Below are 12,130 nucleotides of genomic sequence, written 5' to 3'. Positions count from 1 at the left end.
TCTTTTTTATTTATTTTAATTTTTTTTGTTTAAATATTATAATTTTTTTACAATTTTTTTTGTGTATATAAAACTAAACAATATGCCAGTAGAAAAGGCAAGCTTATCAAGTACTGGCCAGCATCTTTGCGGTTGCTATGCCCTCAGCTTGGTACTGATTAACCCTTGAGCTGAAGACGTAACTAACCTGAAATAGAGCGGTCCCTAGGGATGCATGGTCTGACAGATATAGTAGTAGGAGAGTTTATCTAGAAACTAGCAAGTCTTAAAGGGAACCTGTCACCAGCATTTCACCTATTAAACCAGCAATACCTGGTGGTAGTGGGTAAAAAAATAATTTCTATATAACTTATAACTGTCTTCTTAGTCGGCTCTGTAGCTTTAGTATTCAGTATTTAGTGTTCCCACACCGTATGCTAAAAGAGTTGTATCTTTGTTTGAAAAGAGTCATATCTTCATTCCTCAAGTCTTTCCGAGTTTACCCCGCCTCTTTACTTTTGATTGACAGCTCCTCGCCTTCCCCCAGCACACAAAATCCTGCGCTTGTGCATTGATGTCCTGTTCTGGGGTGTGCGCACAAAGGGACACCGGATTATTACGATAAAAAGTGCAAAATGTTTGCAGACCGTTATTTACAGTCGGAGGAGGAGTTCAGGAGAGGAAATAACGGCAATGAACTTTTGATAGCCGCGGCCAGTGAGGGATAAGTAAAGTCCAATAGGTGAAATGCTGGTGACAGGTTCCCTTTAAAGGCTATGAACACCTAAAAGGGTATTTTTTTTTTAAATTAATAGATCAGTCAGTGTGTTTAGTGTAAGTTTGTAATTAGTCTTATACATAGTTTTACTTTTGGAGATACAGCTGTTCTGTATTCTGTATCAGAGCAGCTGTGTTGTTCGCTTTACACTGAATCCGTCAGTCCCGCGGACCTGACAGGTTCAGTATCGGGGGGTCCTTTGTGTCTCTGACACGCAGAATCCACCTGTAAATGATCACATCTAAGTTCATAACACGTTCCTTAAATGGAAAACACTTTCCCTTGCACTATTATTAAATTATGGGCAAATCAGCTGTTAAAAAAACAAAAAGTTTAAAAATACAAAGTGTAGTAAATAAATAAACATACATCTCTACATTCCCACCAACCCAGATTGTCCAAGAGTCTCTCAAAAATTGGCGATATCTCCTGGACTTTAAACAGGTGCATTTTCTGGAGTCTGTTTCGCAGCAGTGGTCAGTCGTTGACCACTCCTCAGAATAAAAACAGTCGGGGCATGAATTGATACACACGTTACATTCTGACAGCAAGCAGAGATGCTGGAGAAAGAAGATGCATGTTTGCTAGAACAACTAATTGGGGGACTCTCTGGAACTGTTATTGCGGGCATTATATTGATGACTGATGTTTACACCTTTGGGGGATTGTGTATGGAACACTTTGACATGGTTATTGGGGGAAATAATGGGGATTGTTTGTAGAAAGTAAGGCTTCACGAAAAATAACAATGGTGAGTCTTTCATCCTTTTGTGATTTAGATGTCGTTTTCCTAATGTCTGTTGTGTCATACAGCAGTGAAACAGTTGACAGCCGCCATTAGATGCACTACAGTAGACATGTAATTGTCACATGGACTTCTAACATTGTGAAAGCTCCATAGACATCAGGAGTAAATGAAGACAAATTTGCAAAACATCTCACCTTGAATAGTCTGGATTTAATAGGAAAAAGACTATGTGATTATTTTAATAAAATATTTTCAAAGTCTGCTCTGATAAATCTCCAAGAAGCTTTTCCTCCTCAGGACAGCACCAGTGACACAAGGGCCATCCCTCGAGATTGGAAAAACAGTTTTCATCTGTAGCAAAGACAGTTATTATTTATATATGCTTTTTATCATCAAACACAGTTGTGATTTGTCATTCACTAACAAAGCAGTTGTAAAAAAATAAAGCCATTGTTATCTAAACTAAATGCAATGAAATGGGGTTTTCACATGGGAAATAACACAAGAACACAATAACTGCAGATAGCAGGTTCCCTATAGCTGTAGGTTACCTGGCATGCAAATAATTACTTCTACTACATAAACTAGGGCTGAGGAGGGAGGCCCATGTAGAAAATAAAGGGGTAGTTAGGTTAGAGAGGGGTCAGACTATATTGGTGGGGGAGAAACAGACGGTGGGGAGAGGACTAGGCATCAAGATAAGGAGATCCTTTCGTTACAAAACAGCAGTGAAAATAAAAAGGCCCAAATGTCAAATAATCACATTTCTGATACTGAAAGTGAAACATTTAAAGGCAAGTTAAAGTGTATGTTCACAAATGCAAGAAGTCTAGCAAGCAAAATGGGGGAGCTGGAGGCCTTGATACTGCAAGAAGATATAGATATAGTTGGTGTTGCTGAGACATGGCTGGACTCTTCACATGATTGGGCTGTAAATCTACAGGGTTTTACACCGTTTCGGAAAGACAGGACAAATAGGAAAGGCGGTGGTGTATGTCTGTATGTGAGAAGCGATATGAAGGTGAGTGTGAATGAGACATTAGAGGGTGAAGATTGTGAGGAGGTTGAAACCTTGTGGGTGGAATTACAAAGGGAGGTAAACACTGAAAAAATTACTTTTGGTGTAATCTATAGACCCCCCAATATAACTGAAGAGATAGAAGGTCAAATATATAAACAGATGGATCGGGCTGCACAGGCGGGTACTGTTGTGATAATGGGAGATTTTAATTACCGGGATATTAATTGGTGTCATGGTTCGGCTTCAACTGCCAAGGGGAGACATTTCCTCAACCTGTTGCAGGAAAATTTTATGGGCCAGTTTGTGGAAGACGCGACTAGAGGTGAAGCTCTGTTGGATCTGGTCATTTCTAATAATGCAGATCTTGTTGGGAATGTCAATGTTCGTGAAAACCTCGGTAACAGTGATCATAATATAGTAATATTTTACCTATACTGTAAAAAACAAACACAGGCTGGGAGGGCAAAAACACTTAATTTTAAGAAGGCCAATTTCCCCAGGATGAGGGCTGCAATTCAGGATATGGACTGGGAAGAACTAATGTCAAATAATGGGACAAATGATAAATGGGAGATTTTCAAATCTACTTTGGGTAATTATAGTGCAAAATTTATTCCTGCAGGTAACAAGTATAAATGACTAAAATTAAACCCCACATGGCTTACACCTTCTGTAAAAAGGGCAATACGTGACAAAAAAAGGGCATTTAAAAAATACAAATCTGAGGGTACAGCTGTAGCCTTTGTAAAATATAAAGAGCTTATTAAAATCTGTAAAAAGATATTAAAATCAGCAAAAATACAAAATGAAAGGTAGGTGGCCAAGGATAGTAAAACAAATCCTAAAAAATTCTTCAAGCATATAAATGCAAAAAAGCCAAGGTCTGAACATGTAGGACCCTTAGATAGTGGTAATGGGGAGTTGGTCACAGGGGATCAAGAGAAGGCAGAGTTACTAAATGGGTTCTTCCGCTCTGTATATACAACAGAAGAAGGAGCAGCTGATGTAGCCGCTGCCAGTGCTGTTAATATATCAGTTGATATACTGAATTGGATGAATATAGATATGGAGCAAGCTAAATTAAATAAAATAAATGTACACAAGGCCCCGGGACCAGATGGGTTACACCCTAGAGTTCTTAAGGAGCTTAGTTCAGTTATTTCTGTCCCCCTCTTCATAATATTTAGAGAGTCTCTAGTGACTGGTATAGTGCCAAGGGACTGGCGCAGGGCAAATGTGGTGCCTATTTTCAAAAAGGGCTCTAGGTCTTCGCCGGGTAATTATAGACCAGTAAGCTTAACATCAATTGTGGGGAAAATGTTTGAGGGGCTATTGAGGGACTATATACAGAATTATGTGACAATAAATCGTATTATAAGTGACAGCCAGCACGGTTTTGCAAAGGACAGAAGCTGTCAAACCAACCTGATTTGATTTTATGAAGAGGTAAGCAGAAGCCTAGACAGAGGGGCCGCTGTGGATATAGTGTTTTTGGACTTTGCAAAGGCATTTGACACTGTCCCCCATAGACGTCTAATGGGTAAATTAAGGATTATAGGTTTAGAAAGTATAGTTTGTAATTGGATTGAGAATTGGCTCAAGGACCGTATCCAGAGAGTTGTGGTCAATGATTCCTACTCTGAATGGTCCCCAGTTATAAGTGGTGTACCCGAGGGTTCAGTGTTGGAACCACTATTATTCAACTTATTTATTAATGATATAGAGGATGGGATTAATAGCACTATTTCTATTTTTGCAGATGACACCAAGCTATGCAATATAGTTCAGACTATGGAAGATGTTTGTGAATTGCAGGCAGATTTAAACAAACTAAGTGTTTGGGCGTCCACTTGGCAAATTAAGTTTAATGTAGATAAATGTAAAGTTATGCACCTGGGTACGAACAACCTGCATACATCATATGTCCTAGGAGGAGCTACAATGGGGGAGTCACTTGATGATAAGGATCTGGGTGTAATTGTAAATCATAAACTAAATAACAGCATGCAGTGTCAATCAGCTGCTTCAAAGGCCAGCAAAATATTGTCGTGTATCAAAAGAGGCATGGACACGCGGGACAGGGATGTAATATTACCACTTTACAAAGCATTAGTGAGGCCTCATCTAGAATATGCAGTCCAGTTCTGGGCTCCAGTTCATAGAAAGGATGCCCTGGAGTTGGAAAAAATACAAAGAAGAGCAACGAAGCTAATAAGGGGCATGGAGAATCTATGAGGAAAGATTAAAAGAACTAAACCTATTTAGCCTTGAGATAAGACGACTAAGTGGGGGACATGATTAACTTATATAAATATATGAATGGCACATACAAAAAATATGGTGAAATCCTGTTCCATGTAAAACCCCCTCAAAAAACAAGGGGGCACTCCCTCCGTCTGGAAAAAGAAAGGTTCAACCTGCAGAGGCAACATGCCTTCTTTACTGTGAGAACGGTGAATTTATGGAACAGCCTACCGCAGGAGCTGGTCACAGCAGGGACAGTAGATGGCTTTAAAATAGGCTTAGATAAGTTCCTAGAACAAAAAAATATTAGCTCCTATGTGTAGAAATTTTTGACTTCCCCTTTCCCAGCCCACTTCCCCTTTCCCATCCCTTTGTTGAACTTGATGGACATGTGTCTTTTTTCAACCGTACAAACTATGTAACTATGTAATAATAGTATCTTTATGCTCCACTATACTCCCAGTAGCACGCACACCACATTAACATGACAGTGATCATGGAATACTGGCTATACATAAATGGTGAAATCTTGAAACTTCATCCATCTGATATTTTAATAACAAGATACATATCCATTCGACTGACCGCTATTCTTTTCGACCCCCAATACACATGCATGCTCGGCTGTTTCAGTAACTTCCATGGAAGGGAATATAGAGAGCCCCGCCCATGCCTGACTCCCTCTCCTCTAGTCCCTGCCTGGAATCTGTGGGCAGAGGTTGCTTCACCAGGCGAAATGGGGGTTGGGTAACCCCGGTTTTCGATATAGGTGCCAGTCCCGGATCCTGTAGATATGCCATAAATGTTATAGTTGGGAATAACCCTTTAACCCCTTAATGACCGGGCCTGAAAAGACCTTAATGACCAGCTCAATTTTTCGGTTTTTGCCTCTCTGCGTTTCAGCAGCCATAACTTTTTTATTTTTTAATTGACGTGGCTGCATGAGGCCTTGTTTTATGCTAGAGAAATAGTATTTTTTTTTCCACACAGTTTGGGGGTAAAAAAAAAATATTTTCACGGCGTGAATATAGGAAAAAGCGATTTTCTGAATCTTTTTTTTGGTTTATTTTTTATCCCGTTCATGTTTCACGCTAAATAACCCATTAGATTAATTCTTCAGGTTATTACGGTCGTGTAGATACTTAATATGTGTAGGTTTTTTGTTTTTATTTAGTGTAGGGGCAATAAAATGTATTTAATGCAAAATAAAGACTCTTTTTGGGACTTTTTTTTATTTATTTATTTGTTTTGTTACTTTTTTTTTTTAATCCCATCAAGGGATAACTTTATTTGTAACTTTATGTTTTACTTGTAATGTATTAGCATACTCCTGTACGCTAATACATTACACTGTGTCACTATGACACAGGCTGCTGATCGGGCAGCACATAGTGTGCCCGAACAGCAGGCAAACGGAACAGACAGCCCTGGGGTACTTTGTAGGTCCCCAGGGCTGACTGCAGAGGGATTCCCCATTGTTTGATCGCATCACTGGAATCCCGGTGATGCAATCAAAGAGGGGAATTCCCTTTGATCATGCCGCGGTCACGGACCGCGGTAATCAAAGGGTTAAACAACTGGGGTCCGAATGTTTGCCGACCCCAGCTGTGTTCAGAAGGCTGCTCTAAGATCAGGAGCTGTTAGTTACAGCTCCTGCTTAGAGGACGAGCGCTCATACGAGCGCTCATCAGCTTCATCTGCAGTGACGTCAAAAGACAGTGGGTGGTCGGGAAGGAGTTAAGAACGAACCTTAAAGGGCTTCTGCATCAGAACAAAGCAGTGATGCCGGGAGGAGTAAAAGCTCCCTGCTCTCAGCAACCGGAGGTAGCTGAGGACTTGGAGCAGATATGCTCGAGCGGGTGGGATCGAATTCAGCATCCTGCCTGTTTAACCCCTTAGATTTGGGGGTCATTAGCGACTGCCGCATCTAAGTAGTTTTAGAGGGAGGGGGCTCCCCCTCTCGCCCCATCAGCACACCCGCGATGCGATCGTGGCTGTTTCGATGGTTTTTATGGCAGCTTGGGACCTAGCAAAGGCCCCCAGGTCTGCCTTTAGTGAATGTCTGCTAGGCCATGCCAGAGGGATGGCCTAACAGATGCCTGTCAGTTTTACACTGACAGGCAACAAAACACTGCAATACAGAAGTATTGTAGTGTATTAGAAAGTGATCACATGATTGCATAGTGAAGTCCCATAGGCGGACAAAAAAAAAAGTTAAAACAAGTTTAATAAAGTTAATAATAAATAAATAAAAATCCCAAGTAAAAAAAAAATGCAAAACCCACTTTAAAAACCCAAATGCTTTATTATGAAAAAAGTATTACAAAATGTAGAAAAGTTACACATATTTGGTATCGCTGCATCCGTAACGACCCCAGCTATAAAACTATTACATTATTTAACCTGCACGGTGAACCCTTTAAAAAAATAAAAAAAACAATGCCAGAATTGCTGATTTCTGTTTATCCTGCATTAAAATTTTTTTTATTAAAAGCATTTAAAATGTCGTATTTCCTCCAAAACGGTACCATTAAAAACTAAAAGTCGTCCCGCAAAAAAAAACCCTCATACAGCTATGCTAGCAGAAAAATAAAAAAGTTATGGCTCTTAAAACATGGCGACACAAAAACAAATAATTTTGAAAAAAACGTGTTTTCACTGTATAAAAGTAGTAAAGCATACAAAATCTATACAAATTTGGTATCGCCAGAATCGTAATGACCCACTGAATAAAATTTTGTTATGTATACCACAGGGTAAATAGCTCTTTGAATGTGACAACGGAAAAACTACAAAATTGCTTGGTCATTAAGGTTTTAAATACCTTTGGTATTAAGGGGTTAATGTTTGATTGGTGTGGGTCTGACCTCCATGAAACCTTGCAATCAGCACAATGAAGTGGCCATGCAATTACTGCGAGCATGGTGTGCCCTTTCATAATTTACATTGGGTAGTCCGTACAGGCAGCTGGGCCTAGTATTGTAGCTTGCCCAGTTTTCAAACATTGATGATGCATTCTAAATATCCAGTGCTCTCCATTCTATGGATAGGGACCAATCAAATCTATTACTACTCTAAAAATTACTGGCATATGTTTATGGCCCCGATTATTTTGTTTTGGAAAACCTGTAGGCATTGATATATCAATGGTAATCACAGACAACGCCTTTCAGAATGTGGACACTGCGGTGACACCAGCACCCACCGTAAACATCTGAGCGCATGGTGAATGTAGTATTACATGGTGGACATTCAGACATGGATAGTCCGTCCACCAAAATGGGAGCGGTCTGGCTCACAAAGAGGGCTTCTGAGATGGAATCCACCTCTATGCTCTCCATATGCCCTTGTATCTTCAGGATACAACCCCCTAAAACAAGATTGATAACTTAATACTACTGGAAATTCTTTTCCCCAACCTTGCAATACTTGAAGTATGCATTATCTGTGGTTTGATTGTCAGGAAAGGTATTCTGACTGCTAACAATGCTATTTATATAGATGATATAACCTGAATATTACAGGAGCTAGTACAATTTCACAGCAGATAAGTATTATCACAGTATGGCCCATCATATGTCATATTTAATGAGCATTTGTACAAGTTCTTGCTGTATGTATGAATTAAACTGACTTTGTGTGACCAGGGCAAGAGAAAGCTTTCCCCGTGAGTAAAAGGTTAATCTTTACTTACCAGTTTATTACGCATTAATGATGTGGAGGTCTTCTCCATTCATCTGTGTTGGTGACAGGATCTACCCATGAGCTGTAATTAAATAAGCCCGGCTTTTGTAAGCTTTAACTCTGTGAGTCTGTTATTGCGATAAATTACTTGAAGTCACAATCCTTATTAAAGTGTGGGTTAAAAGCTTTCCTGCAAAACACAGCAATTCAAAGGTACAGTTCCACATGGAACCAATTGAACGAAATGAACATAGGACTGTAGTATAAATAATAGGCCATTTCAAATTCCTATAGCCCTTTGAACCTGCAAAACGCCACTTTGTAATAGCTACTGATGCCTTTTATCACAGTCCTTACCCATCAAAAAACCAATGTACAAAGTTTTGTTAACCTAGTGGAATCAAACAAGCTTCTTAAAAGACCTGTCTAAATGTCGCCTGCCCTCCGTATAATGTTTTCATGGTTTTCAAAACCTCACTGCTCTTGTTGTTTGGAGTGAAAAAAGATCAAACTATGACTGATATATATCATCATTTTCACCTTTTTTCATTATATAGAAATTTGTCCAGTTGACTGTGGCTCTCACGGAGTTTGCATGGGTGGATCATGCCGTTGTGAGGATGGGTGGACTGGGCCTTCCTGCAACCAAAGAGCTTGCCACCCACGCTGCTTGGAACATGGCACGTGCAAAGATGGAAAGTGTGAATGTAACCAAGGCTGGAACGGAGAGCACTGCACAATTGGTAAGTTTTGGAATTGCTTGGGGCCATTTCAGTTGCTATGTCTCTCATACTTACATCTGCTCATCATGTGTTATTTTGCATTACTCTTTATTTGTTAGTGTAATAACCTGATAATTTTATGTACAGCTAATGATACATCCCTTATCTCCCCAATAGCAACCTCTCTCATTATTCCCTGTGTTAAAGTAATAAGTTAATGCCTTAATGACATGCATCTCATTCCTTGTAAGTCATTAGTAATTAAAAATCACGTATAGGTAAACTTAAAATGTTGTACAGTTGATCTGCTTCCTGCCAAAAGTAAATGGCAAGGTTCTCCCAAATCCTTAGCCCTACGAGTGCTTGGCTTCTAGAGCTAGTTGAGATGGCCCAGGGGTCACATTTATTAAAATACTAATATAACTTCACCATATGATAACATTACAGAATACACAATAGTAGCAAAGCTGACCCTCAACAAGACAGTTGTAAGGTCTCACTATGATTATGTCATGTATTCATGTCATGATGATATTATTGTCTTTTTAGATCTTATTTCTCATGCCATACGCAGGGAATATCACATACAGGTTACATTCATTCACAGTGTAGACGAGTACTAATATGGGCCAAGTTACTGCTGGCGCTGGTTACATCTAGTCATTTTAACAGAATGAATGAATAACTTTGGCCACATTATATTGGGATAATAAACTATTTTTAATCAGTAATTGATGAATGATTGTTAAATGGGGGGTAGTGTAAGTCCCAGGTGGTGGAGGCCACATGGCAAATCCCTCATTTGCCCTCCGTATAATCCAGCCTTGTGCAAAAGATTTTATTTTATTATGCAAACTTAGCTGTAACTCACCCATCCCGCTTCTAGTGTCGAGTCCAGGCGTACGACTGCGGCCCCAGTCGACGGCCGCGTCTATATGTTAGGCAACTGGACGCTTCATCCACTGCTGCCCCTGCTCAAGTAATGCAGCCCCTTCCTCCTCCTATCCTCCGGCCACACTAAGTTGAACTGAATTCAGGCAGGGAGTTAATGGAGAAGCGGCCAGGGGTTATTGCCCAGAGAAGTGAATGGATATGTGGATATATATGTATATATATATATATATATATATATATATATATACCTATAATTGCACCGCATAATTAATAAAAAATCTTCTGTATACAGTGTAATACTAATAATTGTTAATTCACATATGTAAGTGCCTCAGTGCTTTGGCTAGACAAGCTTAGCCACTTGAGTTTTCTCAGCGTAATGCTCCACTTTGGCTCAGGTGTTTTGTCTTTTGTCACTTACTTTCCTAGATGTAAAATAGCATAGTTGATGTGACTTTGTATTTTGTCCACACTTTGTTCTCCTGTCATGACTGACTGCAGTCACAGATCTCTGTTGTTGGTGCCTTAGGTTAAACTGGGCTTGCCTACAGCACTATTAGCTCTCACTTTATACCACCGCCTTTTTGTATATGTCTGTGGAGAATTGGTAGATGGCAAATAATAAAAACATCTTATAAAATGGAAACAAACAACAGCTCTAGCATTCGCAGAAACTAGTTGAAGCTCATTATTCATTAGTGCTTTGTTGGTTGAGAAAAATGACCAAAGAAGTAATATTTTGCCATAATTCATATGAGGTCTCACTAGACGTGTTCATTTAGTAGCTTAAAATAGAAAAACCTGAATTGCAAATGTTCAGACAACGTATGGGTAGGAGCAAGGCTGGCCTTAGGATGGATGGCACCCCATGCAAAATATTATTTTTGCGCCCCACCCCATCATAAAAAAAAGCCCCATAAAACAGTATAATGCACCGCACAGTATAATGCCATTTATAGTGCACCCACACAGTATAATGCCCCCTTTAGTGCCCCCACACAGTATAATGTCCCCTAAGTGCCCCCACACAGTATATTGTCCCCACACAGTATAATGCCCCTTTAGTGCCCTCACACAATATAATGACACTTTAGTGCCCCCCATACAGTATAATGCCCCCATAGCTTCCCCATACAGTATAATAATAATATTTAATAATATTATATATTATAACCCTTTTAAGGACACAATATTTTGTCCTGTAAGTGTGCCAACACAGTATAATGTCCCCTAAGTGCCACACACAGTATAGTGCTCTCTACACAGTATAATGTCCCCTTAGTGGCCCCCACACAGTATAATGCCCCCTTAGTGGCCCCCCACAGTATAATGTTCCCCCTCCCCTCCTCTGAGTGCCACACACAGCCCCTCTTATAGATAGTGCCCCCTGTAGATTGTGCCATACAGCCCCCACCTCCCACTTGTAGATAGTGCCATACAGACCCCCACCTCCCCTTGTAGACAGGGTCCCCCACCCCCCTTGTAGACAGTGCCCCCACCTCCCCCTTGTAGGCAGTGCCATACAGCCTCTCCTTCTCCCTTGTAGATAGTGCCATACAGCCCCCACCTCCCACTTGTAGATAGTTCCATACAGACCCCCACCTCCCCTTGGAGACAGGCCACCCACCTCCCACTTGAAGACAGTGCCCCCACCTCCCCCTTGTAGACAGTGCCATACAGCCTTCACTTCTCCCTTGAAGATAGTGCCATACAGCCCCCCACTTACCCTCGTAGATAGTGCCATACAGCACTCTGAAAATGGAAAATAAAACAAATAAAACAAAAAAATAGTACTCAGGACCCGTTCAAGCTCCGAACGGAGCTGCTCCACAACAAGATCCTTGCGTAGGCGATGTCATCACACCTGTGCCTGCGCCTGTCCCAGCGTCCCTGTGACTGTCCCTGCATCTGATAGAATGCGGGCCGAATGGCCTATAGCCTAGTTAAGATGCAGATACTATTGAATGTGGCGTTGCTACCACTGTAGCAGCCGTAGCGGGGGGGCCGTCATGGCGGGCAGCATGGAGCCCCTCATACTGCAGGCCCCGTAGAAGTCGCTA

The 12,130-nt window shown here is 40.7% G+C and overlaps 1 protein-coding gene across 18 annotated transcripts in view; it reads left to right on the top strand.

Moving 5' to 3' along the window:
• The window catches only part of TENM3 (teneurin transmembrane protein 3), a 1,030,160-nt gene that overhangs the window by 858,996 nt on the left and 159,034 nt on the right, over window positions 1-12,130 (top strand). For all 18 annotated transcript variants that reach the window (XM_075860221.1, XM_075860218.1, XM_075860216.1 and 15 more), the window contains one exon: window positions 9,012-9,197. In XM_075860221.1, the coding sequence (XP_075716336.1) occupies window positions 9,012-9,197 (186 nt within the window). The remainder of the gene's footprint in view (window positions 1-9,011; window positions 9,198-12,130) is intronic.

The sequence above is a fragment of the Rhinoderma darwinii genome, chromosome 1 (assembly GCF_050947455.1).
Source record: "Rhinoderma darwinii isolate aRhiDar2 chromosome 1, aRhiDar2.hap1, whole genome shotgun sequence".
NCBI classification, from domain to species: Eukaryota; Metazoa; Chordata; class Amphibia; order Anura; family Rhinodermatidae; genus Rhinoderma; species Rhinoderma darwinii.
The sequence above is the reverse complement of the archived record's forward strand: the minus strand, read 5'-3'. Positions and strand labels throughout refer to the sequence as shown.